Consider the following 14,530-nt stretch of genomic DNA (forward strand, 5'->3'; position numbering starts at 1 on the left):
TGGAGGCAGATAGTTTTGGTGAGAATATTCAACAGATCTGAATTCCGGTGATTATTTTCTGTAGGGAATTCTGATTGTCTACAGCAGCAGTTCAACCTTTTTTGACTCACGAACCCTTTCAATGAAATATTTTTTAATGTGAACCCCTTTCAACATAATATTTTTAATGTGAACCACTAAGCCTATATTCTCTGAAATCATATATATTTCTGAATTTTTATTATAAAATATTTCCAGTACTACATTTTTATAAGCGACATTGCATAATAATAAAAATTATTATTAAGTATTATTTATATTTTGTAAAGCAGTTATTAATAAGTCCAAACTAGATTTCAAGCAGGCTAAGAGTAGAAAACTTGCTTTTAGTCCAAATGGTAGCTGAGCATTCTGGTCTCTTGCCAAAGCCATTGGCCGCAATTTTTACCCATCTCTGTTCACACCTCTGACAAAATCAGATGGTTCTGTTGCCACATCAGCCAAAGATAAAGCTGACCTGCTAGCATCCTATTTTTTTTCCAACTCATGTATTGATGATCTTGGTAAATCACCTCAAACCATTCCCAGCACACTCCATTCAATGCCTCCTGTGGGCTTCCGTCAAAAGGATGTCAGAAGGAGTTTGATGAATCTGGTGCTAAGAAAACTCCAGGTCCTGATGGTATTTCTCCACTTGTTCTCTAAAACTGCACTCCTGAGCTTACTCCTGTTTTTTGCACTTTTTACACTTTCTTATTCCAAAGGTGTTTTTTCTTCTGCTCGGAAATTTGCTCATATTCAGCCAGTTCTTAAAAAGGGTGACAAATCCCTTCCATCAAATTATCATCCCATTGTGATTACTTCTACTCTTTCCAAAGTAATGGAGAAATCAATTAACCACCAACTCTTAAAACTATTTGGAAATCTTTCATCTGATCAACGATTGCCAGTATGGATTCCGTCAGTGTCATTCCAGTGGTGATATTCTGACTTATGTTACCCATCTATAGACAAATTCAATGGAAAAGTTTGGTGAAACTAAAGCCATTTCTCTTGATATTTCAAAGGCTTTTGGTCGTGTTTGGCCTAAAGATCTTCTAGATAAGCTTCCATCCTATGATTTGCCAGCTGTTCTTTGTAATGGGGTATCCAGTGTTCTCTCTAACCGCTCACTGCAGGTGATAGTAGATGCCTCTGTCTTCTAACTTGTCCACTAATGCTGGTGTTCTCCAAGGTTCAGTTCTTTCTCCCACTGTTTTCCCCTTGTATATTAATGACCTTCTTCCATTGACCAGAAATCCTATCCATAGTTTTGCTGACGATAGCACATTGCATTCCACCTTTCAGTTTGAGAAACCTTGCCCTGCTCATCAAACAGCTTCAACTTCTCGAGTAACCACTGCCAAATCCTTAAATGCCGATCTTCAGATAATTCTCTAGTGGAGCAAAGATAACTTAATTTCAATCCTTCTAAAACTCAGTCCTGTCTTATATCTTGCAAAAAGGATGTTTCTGCTCCTATGCTTATTTTTGATGACGCTCAAATTTTTAGGCAAGATCTTGGGGATTACCCTGACTTCTAATCTCTCTTGGCATAAAGCACATTACAAATATTGCTTCCTCTGCATCTAATAAACTGGGTTTTCTCTTTTGCTCTCGGTGTTACTTTTCTTCCAAACAGTTGACTGGAGAAATTGCAAATCTGCCCCATCATGGAATATTGTTCCCACATCTGCAGCAGTGCTCCCAAAACCTCTCTCAGGCTTCTAGATTCCCTTCAATAAAGGGCAGTTAGGCTAATTGATGTCTCATCTCTAACAGAGTCTCTCCACTCTGTCTCATAGACTTTCTGTTGCATGCCTTTTCTATAGATACTTGATTGGCACTGTTCTTCTGAATTTGCTTCTATAATTCCTGCTCTCTCTCTCTTTCAAAGCAGTCCGAACATGTGCCACAACCAGTCAACATCATTTTGCTGTCCAAGTTCAAAGTCACAGAACTAACTTTTTTTCTTCCTCATTTATTCATTCAACTTCTGTTTTCTGGAAGCACCTTCCTTCATAGTATTTCCTGAAAATTACAATCTACAGAAGTTCAAGTTTAATGTCAACAGGTATTTTCTTCCAACTTTTGAACCCATTCAAGATAACTAAGTACTTTAGGTTCTAAAAAAAAAAAAAAAAAAAAAAAAAAAAAAAGTACCTATACATAACAATGATCCTTGAGAATGAAAAAAAATTTAGTATGGAAAACATTTATTTATCATGATATACCGTAAAATAGTAAACTGATTATAAGGAATTATGGGAGATGTAGTTTTTTTTTTTTTTGGCAATTTTTATTTTGTTTTACTTTGTTTATTATTAGTTATATTTTGTAGTTTACAATAATATACCTATGTAAGCCTAAGCAGAGGCCATTACAGAATTTTTATTGCGAACCGCCTGGAACACTTTCGTGAACCCCCAGGGGGTTCGTGAACCACCAGTTGGGAACCACTGGTCTACGGGAATAAAAGAATTGAAAGCTGAAATTGCAGCTGCTATGGCAGGCATCTCTGAAGAGACACTGGATACAGTTATGCTGAACTTAAATCAACATCTGTGAATGGTCTTGGATGTACAGTGACCAATTTGAATAATAAACTCTTATTACTTTTACATTTCATCAAAACAAAATTACCAACAGTGTAATGCATCCAAAATTGAAACAAATAAGTGCATGCATGCAAACATGGAGGCCCGTGTACACACACTTCTTTTGATATTGATAATTATTTTAATGAATTGTAATAATATCAATCAAAGAATGTAGCACTTCTACTTTCTTCATAAAACCTAGACAGAGTTGGATTGTGATTTTCAATGAAGTTAGAGGAACAAAAATTAAATTTTTCAGCTACAGTTATCCAACTAGGTTACCACCTAGTATTTCACCGGTTACCAACCGGTGAAATACCACCACTTTGCTTATTGGAGGCTTGAAGTGGTGAAACCCATGTTTAGTCTCTAGAGCAAAGTTTCCGGCATCCCCCTCCCCCATACTTCTCCTTTAACCCATGCACGGTACTAAGTACTATAGGTTTCGATACCTTTCGTGTTTGGGGTTTTCATAAAAAAAAAAAAAAAAACTAATTCTTGTATAAGGAATACAAGAATTACTTGGATAACTGTAGTGTTAAAAACAAGTAGTATAAGAATGTAAGAGTTATTAAGTAAATAAAACATGAGCAGACAGCAGTGAATTGAATTATGATACTCAAAAGACTCAGTTAACATTATAACAAAAACTTTTTAAAAAAATGTGAACCCTATTTTCCAATTAAATAATGGAACAACAAAAAAAAAAAATTTCACTCAAGATTTTTTTTTTGATGGTTCTTGTGAATATGGCTTACCCTGTTTCCCTTTCTAAGGTAATAAATAATGTTTGTCACAACAAGAAACATATCTGACAACATACCTGAAACATTTTGTAGCAACAAGAAACATACCTGACACGACGTTCCTTCATACTGTCTAGGACAACGGCACATTTCAATGCCTTCGGCTATCTGTGATGTCTGATAAGCAGGAACAGCTACATCCATACTGACATCAAGTAGTCTTAAATAAATAAATAAATAAAAACATACACACACACAGAATGGAATAACAAGAAAGTGGAAACAAGAAGGCATGTTTTGTAAGTTGTGTGGCAACATTCTTATTTTGTCAATTTTGTAATTATTTCTCTCAAATTATACATTTTTTTTTCTTCGTCTCATATATATATATATATATATATATATATATATAGAGTACATATTTAAATACTTTGAATATTTCAATTTATTTTAGTGAAATATTAACCTAATTTTTTTAATTTTAAAAGTAAATTCAGTCATATGAAAACAGAAGTCCCATGTGTTGTTTCATTCTTGTTTCTTTTGTTGCTGAACCCTACAACCTGGTTCAACAGTAAGGGAAGCTGGTCCTTCTCCCCACTTTGACTCCACTCCTTTGACTGATGATCTATGTCTCATTTCAGACCTTGAACTCAAGAAAGATTCAAGAACCAGAAATACAACAAAAATCGCATTCAGTGTTTATAAACAATGCTTGCCTAGAGTATCCAGAAGTGCTGTTAGAGGTTATCAATGTTCCAATCTGGAAACATTCATCAGTCCAGTGCACCATATTCTGGTTCAAATGATTGGTATCAACACTGAAGACAAGATTTGAGAAAATCTAAAAGTGTAACCTGAAGGTCCTAGATTCGATATGACACACGTATCTGTCCATAATGAAAGTTGGGTGCTTGGACTTCACATTATTATTATTAGCCATATAGTACAAGGAAGCCTGAGGCTTATGCTGCACCAGCCAAAAAAAAAAAAAAAATTTTTGAGTTACCCTGAGAGAGAGAGAGAGAGAGAGAGAGAGAGATAGATAGAAGGAAATCACCAAGAAAGAGAAGAATGATGATATCCAGCTCAGGACCCTGGGTGTGCCAAGCCCATACTCACTAGATGTGAGCCCCTGCCATAAACATATTATTAGCCATATAGTGCAAGGAAGCCTGAGGCTTTTGCTGCACCAGCCAAAAAAAAAAGAAATGTCAGAATTACCCCTGAGAGAGAGAGACAGACAGACAGAGAAGGGAATCACCAAGAAAGAGAAGAATGATGATATCCAGCTGTGAGCCCCTGGGGGCATGATTGCATATAAATCACCAATTGTTCCCCCTGACACTCTTGGGTCAGGAAAAGCTCATGAGCTATTTCTGGAACAAACTGTGCTTGGAAATGAGATGTGGGTGGTAGTATTAGTACTGACATTAGTATGTTTTTACTTTGCAATAATATTCTATAAATTTATATATGTGTTATTTGAATTGCATTTCATCAATCAGCTTTCGAGTACAGATTCCAGAGAATTTCTTCAGTTTCAGTAAGTCCATAGTGTCTCAAAATTCCTTTAAAAAGGTATGGCCTCTAATGCTGATTTTTACAACTGTAAAGATAAAAATAGCAACTAATAAACATAAAACACAGCTTAAAAATAGCTGCATATATGTCTGTAAAGTTGAGAAAATCTGTACATACAGATGCAATTTGTTAATACTGTGTTGAAATAAAATAGTGTATGCACACGTGTGTATATATTCTTAATACTTTGTTCCCTTACATGAAAAAAAAAAAAAAACCAACAACAAAACAGTTAATAACCAGGAATCAATAAACCCAGTCACCATAGAAACTAAGAAATCTGGCGTAGCAACTAGCATTTTACAGGTCAAGCTAATAGCCATGAAATTGAACTTAGTTCTTTGTTCTAGGATTGCTGCCTCTGTAACTTGCTAAGGATTGGCACAATACAGATGGCAGCAATCACTGGCTAAACTATCAACCATATTCTGTTATGGAATATACTTATTAGCATTAGCATTAGTAGAGGCATATGATGCAAGAAAGCAAGCTTATGCAGCTTCAGCCAAAAAAAAAAACAAAAAACCTTCCATTTCACCCCTCCGTTCATTCGAAATACCTGTCCAGCAGAGCCTTAAATTTATTTAGGCCATCAACTTCCACAACAAGGGATGGAAGTCTGTTCCACCAACCAACTACCTGCTGGCTAAAGGCAAATTTCCGCACATCTATCCTACATCTGTCCTTCCTCAATTTGAATTTATGCCCTCTCAGGTGATTATTCTGAGCAAGAGGCAGTATCCCATCAGCATTGAGCATGCTCAAGCCATTCAAGGCTTTGTACACCTCTATCAGATCACCTCGCCGGTGGCTAGTCTCCAGAGACTGTAATTTGCAAAACTTAAGTCTTTCTACGTAAGAGCAACCCTTCGTTCCGTTCACTAACCTTGTTGCCCTTCTCTGTATTCGTTCCAGCAGCTCTACATCCTTCTTGAAATGAGGCCTCCAGACCTGTATACAGTACTCAAGGTACTGCCTGACCGTTGCCTTATACAAGGGAATAATCACCTCCTTAGCCCTGTTAGAAAAATTCCTATATATCATCAACAATACACCATGAGCTACTCTTGCAGCCCATCTGCACTGCTCAGAAAACTTCATATCTGCCTGCACAACCACCCCCAGGTCCCTTTCATTCTCTACCACTGTCAGTGTAGTACCACAGAGTTCATACGTTGCTCTGGGGTTGCTGTTTCTCATATGTAGTACTTTACTTTTATCAATGTTAAACTTCATTTGCCACCTCTCAGCCCATCTGTTCAACCTTTCCAGATCCTGTTGCAGCAGCATAGCATCAGTAGTGTCCTTAACAACCTTGCCAACCTTTGTATCGTCTGCAAACTTGGACATTAAGCTTGATATACCATCATCAATATTATTTATAAATACAGAAAACAACAATGGACCTAACACTGAACCCTAAGGGACTCCACTAATAACATTAGTCCACGATGAGCAGTGTCCATTGATTACCACTCTCTCACTTCTCCCCCTCAACCACCCCTTTATCCATAGCAATTTGCCTCCAATGCCACACTGCTCCAATTTGTGCAGCAGTCTTCCATGTGCAACAGTATCAAAAGCCTTTCTAAGATCCGAAAATATAATATAAAAGTTATTCCCTGCATCCAATTCTTTTGTGACTACATCATAGTATCCAATCAAATTGGTCAGGCAAGACCTTCCCTTAACAAAACCATGCTGTGTCTGAGCTATAACTGAATTCTTGTCAAGATGATCCTGCAGCGCTTCTTTAACTAGTGCCTCCATTAATTTTCCTGGAACAGAAGTTAAACTCACAGGTCTATAATTACTTGTGTCAGCCTTTGATCCTCCTTTGTGAATTGGGGTTACATTTGCACATCTCCAGTCTGTGGGTACCTCTCCTGAATCCAAGGAAGCTCTCATAATTATGGCTAACGGATTGCTTACTTCCTTTGCTGCCTCCTTTAATACAACTGGATAGATCCCATCCACCCCAGGTGCCTTTCTTGTATTTGTATTCAACAATTTCTCCTCCACTTTACTCTCAATTATTACAAGATCATCTAGCTCACTGCCAGTGTTTACTTCATCTATGGCATTCCCCTTCCTGAATAACTGCTCATGTGTGAACGTAGATGCAAAATATTGATTTAGTATGTTAGCTACCTGAGCAGGATCATGAACAGTTGAACCATCGATATCAAGTGGACCAATCTGATTCATCCCCTTCCTTCTAGAGTTTACATAAGTAAAGAACTCCTTGCTATATTTCTTTGCATCCCTTGCCAAAGATTTCTCGTAATCCACCTTTGCCTGCCTAACCTCCTCTGTAACTTGGTTACAGATCAACTTATATCTATCATAGGCTTCTGTGTCACATGTTAATTTATATGTATCCCATGCATTTTTTTCTCTGCCATATGTCTCATTAGTTCCCCTGACATCCATTTAGGCTTGAACCTTGAACAATACTTCTTATTTGGTATGTAAAGCCTAGTAGCTTTCAAGATAAGTTCTTTGAATGCTTCCCATTTTGAATTTGCTGTTGGTAACATCATCAGTTGGTCCCCCTGTATAGAATTTAAATACTGTCTCAGACCATCGTAGTCGCCTTTACGAAAGCAATAACCCTTCCCTTTACCCCTGATGGTAGTTACCTCCTTGAGTAAATCCCACTTCAGCACACTGTGATCACTGCCACCTAGTGGTTCCTGTATCTGCAGATTCTTAATGCATGAAGAATCACTACTGATAATCAAATCAAGAGTATTGCTCCCTCTAGTTGCCTCCCGAACATGCTGATTTAGAAAACAATCATCCAATAAATCCACAAAAGCCTTGCACAAATTCCAGTCAATATCTGGGAAATTAAAATCCCCTATTATAAAGACTCTCTGATTTACTGGCCCACTTTATTTCCCTGTACAGTTTCTTATTATACTCATCAGAGTCATTAGGCCTATAGCACACTCCTACTCTCAATTTTGATCTCCCAATGCTTATGTCACACCAAACTGACTCGACACTGCATTGTCCAGCGATGTTGACTGGCTTCACTTCCCTGGATTTTGTGTTTCTTAACTAATAGCATAACCCCTCCTCCCTTCCTATCCTGTCTATGCTTTCTGTAGACATTGTACTCCCCAAATTCCAGTTCCACATTACTTATATCTGTGTGACACCATGTCTCTGATATCCCAACAATATCTGCCTTTGATACTTTGAGCAATACCTCAAATTCATCAAATTTATTTACCAAACTCCTAGCATTGGTGTACATGCACTTGTTCTTTTTCTTAGATACCCTAACACAAACCCATGTGTTTGCTTGTACCCCAATGATTCCCAGCAGTCTCTGAAATATCCTGCATCCTATTTTCCAGGCTGCTGCTCATTCCAATAGAAGCAGTGCAAGAATCACTTTCACCTCTTCCATTGGCTTCTGTTAATCTATTAGTCCTTGTATCCTCCCCAGGGGTTCCTTCAACCCATAAGGGTTGAAGGAACATGACAAATAATAATTGTCTTCCCAATCATATATAGTTTTTGGCATTTGTTTCAATAGCACAAAAACTAAAGTTGCCTGCAAAGCATTTTGTAATTAGTTTGTTATTCAACATTAATACAGCAAACCTTTATTTTTTTTTCATTTGATCAAGAAAAAAAAAAAAAAACAACAACAAATGAATATTTGAAGGCTGTTAATTTATGAAAATGTTATACAACAGAACCTTAGTATTAGCCATATGCTGCAAGGAAGTCCTTGCACCATATGGCTAATACTGACTTTTGCTACATCTTGACTTTTGCTGTGCTTCCTATAGATCTATCCAACTTTTGAAATTTTAAAAGCTGCCAGCCTCAATTACCCATGGAGTTAACTTATTCCAGTGATTTACCACTTGCTGGCTAAAAGAAAACTTCCTATAACACCACTCTGCATGGCTTTTGATGTTTGTAAACTAATAGCTGTTTTTAAATCAGTTTTTTTATGCTGATTTCAGAAATTTTCTTTTATTTTTTCTAACACGTACCGTTTTTTTTTTTTTCACAAATCACTTAAGTAGATGTTATGAGTTGTATTATTGAATGTATTAAGTTAGGAGTAAATTCTGGGAATTTATAAACTAAATCTTCATAAACACCGCTTTCAGTCATTTGTTTCTTGACCTTGAGAGCACCATGCAGCAGTGTTTATCAGTGTGAGCTCTGTTTATTTTTGAGGTTATTGTGTCAAACTTGTGAGAAGTGAGTAAAATGCTTTCACACAAGCGTTTGAACAGTCCAAAATTATTTTATATTTGTGGAAGTTATGTAGTTCTCAAGCAAAGAAAATATATTACAGAATTTGTCAAAAAATGTGCACTGTGCTCATTTTGGATTGAAACTCTGTGACCAAGATAAACAATGGACTCCACATAAGTTTGTCGAACCTGTGTTAAAGCATTGAGATTGTGGAAAAATGGTAAAAAGGCTATGCCATTTGCAATTCCCATGATTCGGTGGGAGCCTACAAACCACTGTGATGGCTGTTACTTTTGCATAGTTAATGTAGATGGATACAATGCAAAGGGTAAGAGGAGCATTGTGTATTCGAATATTCCATCTGCCATTAGATCAGTCCCACATGGAGATAACCTGCTTGGAAATGAGATGTGGGTGGTAGCAATTGGAGAATGTAGCAGCAAAGAATGCTGAAAGTGAAGCTTCTGAAGATGAAGATGAAGCTGAAGCCTACATGACTGAAAATATAGAGTACGGTCCTCAACTGTTTTCACAGCATGAATTCAATGATCTGGTAAAAGACTAAATTTACCAATCTGCAGAACTCCTTGGTTCTAGACTTAAATCAAAAATTTTTCTAACATATGGGATGTTTTTCACATGGTACAGCTACAGATAATGAGAACTAGTCCCCTACTTTTCAAAGGATGATTCTATGGTTTTTTTCAGTAATATAAATGACTTAATGAACTATATAGGAATTAGTTCACAGTGGAGACTTTTTATTGACTCATCAAGGAGGAATAGTCTCAAAGGTGTGTTGCTGTTGCTCCACAAATGGAAATAATATGGGGTCAGTTCCAGTAGCTCACTCTGTACATTTGAAAGAAACATACGAGAACTTGAAGTTGTTGACAAATGTATGTAGAATATGGTTGGCTGGTCTGTGCTGACTAGCACAGCGATAGACATGTTACTTGGACAGCAATCAGGCTACACAAAAATGCCTTGCTTTTTGTGTGAGGGACATTTGGGCAAGAAGTAAGCACTGGGATGTCAAAGTCTGGCCGGAGAGGGACAGTTTGTTGCCTGGATCGAACATAGTTCAAAAACCTCCAAACTGTCCTCCTTTCACATCAAACTGGGTTTGATGAAACATTTTGTAAAGCTTTACCTCAGGAAGGTCTCTGCTTCAATTACCTTCCCATCGATCACCCGAGAGAAGCTAAAACTATTTTTGTTGGACCTCAAATGTGCAAACTGATAAGGGACAGCGATTTTGAGGGAACTATGAATAAAAGAGAAAAACAGGCATGAATTAGCTCAGGTCTATTGTTGAGAACTACTTAGAGAACAACAAGGATCCATACTACAAGAATATAGTGAGAATATGTTTTCAAACTTCAAGAAGCTGGGCTGCAACATGTGTCAAGGTACATTTTTTTACACTCCCACATTGAACACTTCCCAGAAAATTTAGGAAGTGTTAGTGAAGAACAGGGTGAGAAGTTTCAGCAGGATATTAAAGACAAGGATATGGGATACCAGGGGAGGTGGGATGTCAACATGATGGCTGACATGTTGAAGAGGGACTGTTAAGTAGAAGAATCTGCAAGAATGCCAAAAAAATGAAAATCTGATACAACATAAATCAGTTTTTAAAATGAGAGGCGAGTGTTTAGTGGCCTTTTTTACCACGCTGCTCTTTTTAATAGTGTTTTCAATATGTATTTAAATATAAAAGTAGCATTTTGTTATAATTTCAGTGCACAAATTCTACCAGAATTAATAAAAATGTTTGAAAAATCAAATTTTTTTTTGTGATTTTTGAAGAAAACTAACAGAAAATCTATTTAGAAATCAAAATTAGAAAATGAGAACACATCACTGAATTTCATTCATCATCATCATTTCAAACATCACTAAATTTTTTTCAAAATTCAGAATAGTGAATATCTCTTCCCCCATAAACTCAATTTATGGTCCCTAGTTCTGGTATCGTATATAACAGATAATTTCACCTTATTCAATTTACTATTCCCTTTCAAAGGTCTCCTATAAGGTGACCTATAATAACGTCACCTTATAGGAGACCTTTAGGCTTCAATTAGGTCTCCTATAAGGTGTTTAGTTAACAAGCTCTGTAGTCCACATATTCAAAGTGTTTCCTCATGCACGTGCCCTTTTTCTAATTTCATCAAGCAAGTCATTCATCTTTGAACTTGTTAAGGAAGCTCAATGTCTTTTGTTTTTTTTAATGTGTGGTCACTATACCGGTTACAGAATTCCAAGTGTGTTCTCACTATTGCTTTATACAGTGGGATCATGATCTTCTTAATCAAAATACAAATATTTGATAAGTCATTAACAGGACACCATAGATCCTCCTTGCTACCTGTCTACATTGCATGGAGAACTTCATATCTGCCTGTATTGTAATCCCCAAAATCATCATCCTCCTCATGTGAAATCTGATGTTATCTGCTTGATTATGCACTTCTTCCATTAATCAAATCCTCAAAGGATTTTATCCTCCCCTCCCTTTCCAAATATCAACATATCCAAAATAAACAATGTCAGAATTATTACATACAACAGTTCATGGGCACTCTTTCAAATTAGCTAACCAGATCAGTTAAATAAGATTTCTCCTTTGCAAAAATATGCTGTGTTACTGCAAAATATTATTTCTGTCTAGATACTACTGTAGTACAAACTGACTGGTCTGTAATTACTCACTTCACTCTTATGCTGATGGTATATGCCATCAACCTGGAAAACTCTATTCCCCTTTAGGTTTGAAAAATTTTTTAGTAAACATCTGTTGCATAAAGTTCAAGGATTGCTTCATCATCTTGATGAATGTCTATAAAACAGGTATATTGCTGTTTTTTTTGCTACTAAGATGTTCAGTTTTCAACATATGGCAAAATCTTATGTTACTTGCTTGATTAAATTTGTTTTGTTTGTTTGTTTGGGAAAGAGTGCCCAAGCTCAATCTTCTGGTAATATGGGGGAGGGGGGAGGACAGTTCTTTTTTTCTCTCCTTTCCATAGGAGAGAGAATCTCCTTTTCAGTTTGGGAATAATGGAGATTGCACACTGCATTCATTATTAAAATGTTCCTTTGCTCCAGAAGTGGCACAAACAGAATCATCCTTCTGCATACTGTCTGGTAGTGGCAAAACATTTGACACTTTAAGCATTTTACAGAAGAGGGGTGTATGGCTATTCATTTGACAGTTCAGGTATCCTGTTTTCATTGATGTTGGTAGATTTTGAATGTTATGGTGCCAAATTGGGATCAGTAAATCCTCCTTTTGAATAAGGAATTTTTGGGTTCATATGGCATTTTGGTTTTCCAAAACAACTTCCCAGAACTGTTCAGGAATCATATTAAAGTGTCATGTGGAGTGACTTCAATAATAATCCTGCAAATGTAGTTTTTAAAAGTAGAGTCTGAATGTCAATGATTTGTTGTTTCTTATATAGGTCTAATGGTAACCATTTTTGGTGGGCCAGCTATATGTTCTAGATATCTTTGCATGACAAAGGGAGAAAGTTTACTTTTGACTCTTGGTAGTAGGTGACATTCAGTTTGATCTCTAGATCCAGGTTACACCTAATTTCTGAAGTTCGTGGCTTCTGTTTTCTGTTTACGGGTTCTGTTTTAGCCCTGAAAGGATTATTTTTTCTTTTCAGGATTCTGGCTCAGCAGCAGGCACGAGCAGTGCTATCTAGCGACCAAGCAGCTGGAGAGGTTAGTAAGTTAGGAAACAAAAATAAATAAAAGCATCCCTCCTTCTTAAATCAGTAAAGAAACTTTCTTTACTGTAAAGTCAAAATCTATTGCATATATATAAGTATTATGTATTAATCAAAGTTGAAGAGAAAATAAAAGAAAAGAAAAAAGGAAAATTGAGGGGGAATAAAAGGGTAAGATCAGAGAAGCGAAAAGAGGAAGATATTGAAAAATAAAACTATAAAAATTAAATATAATATCGGTGTTTAGATACACCATAGACACTCTTAAAAAAACTACAAAGTAGTTGTTGTGGGCATCATTTGCTCTTTCTCATATTGTGCTCTGCCTTCACGACGAGTTGCCATGATACTGCACTACCTCAAATAAGTAACGCTTCACTAATAGAGAAGACTATTGTTACTTATTCTCAGTGAGTACCACCACCCAGACATTCTTAAAAAAACTACAAAGTAGTTTTTTTAAGAGTGTCTATGGTGTATCTAAACACCGATATTATACAGATACTAAACTCTTAAAGTATTATGCCATGTGCATTTAATTATTTTAAATAAAAATTAAAATACATTTTAAACACACACACACACACACACACACACACACACACACACACACACACACACACACACACACACACAATGTTCAAAGAAAGTGCATCATCTAGGAATTTCGCATTTCTAACCCTTTTTCATGATGGTATGCTACATTAATGACTAGCATCACAAATAGAAATATAAACAAAAGATAATTATTAATAGTTAAAGCAAAGCTAAGTAATATATGACAGGTGCTCTCAAAATATTCCAAAATGAGCATTTTCAACCTTTATACAACAGTTTTGGTAAGCACGATAATTATGGCTGAAATGTTATCAGAAGCTCTCAATTTGCTTCAGTTTATCATTTAAATGGAAAACAAAATGAAAAGTTCATCAGGGAAACTAATATTTAGTTGAACAGCCTCTGGCCCTGATGATAGCAGCACACCATCGAAGCATTGATAAGATCAATTTCTGAAGATAATCAACTGATAGTTCGTGGTTCCAAACACAAATTATGGCTTCCTGAAGTAGTAGTAGTGGCATGTGATGCTAGAAAGCAAGTGTATGAGCTAATGCAGCCTCAGCCAAAAAAATTACAAAACAATCCCCTCTAAATGTTTGTCTAGTTCCTCCTTAAATTTATTCAACCTATCAACTTCCACAATGACAGATGGAAGTTTGTTCCAGCAATTAACCACCCGCTGGCTAAACGCAAATTTACGCGCATCTATTCTACATCTGTCCTTCAATTTCAATTTATGCCCCCTTAGGTTCGTAATCTGAACAAGTGGAAGAATCCCATCAGAATTCAGTGTGCCTAACCCATTCAAGGCCTTATGCACCTCAATCAGATCACCTCGCAGGTGCCTAGTCTCCAGCTGCTGCAATTTGCAGAACTTAAGCCTCTCCTGGTAAGAGGATCCCTTCATTCCCCTCACCAATCTTGTTGCCCTTCTCTGTACATGCTCAAGCAAACCTACATCCTTTTATTGCATGTGTTGATCTATTATATATATATATATATATATATATATATATATGCAATAGATCTCTAGTTCATGAAGGACCTT

General features: G+C 36.5%; 1 protein-coding gene across 1 annotated transcript in view; it reads right to left on the reverse strand.

Moving 5' to 3' along the window:
- LOC150081103 (laminin subunit alpha-2-like) overlaps positions 1–14,530 on the reverse strand; it is a 707,948-nt gene that overhangs the window by 406,967 nt on the left and 286,451 nt on the right. The window contains exon 30 of the mRNA XM_090380924.1: positions 3,473–3,584. Coding sequence (XP_090237050.1) covers positions 3,473–3,584 — 112 coding nt within the window. The remainder of the gene's footprint in view (positions 1–3,472; positions 3,585–14,530) is intronic.

Source organism: Mastigoproctus giganteus, chromosome 9 (genome assembly GCF_048544385.1).
Source record: "Mastigoproctus giganteus isolate SK-2022 chromosome 9, ASM4854438v1, whole genome shotgun sequence".
Classification (NCBI taxonomy): domain Eukaryota; kingdom Metazoa; phylum Arthropoda; class Arachnida; order Uropygi; family Thelyphonidae; genus Mastigoproctus; species Mastigoproctus giganteus.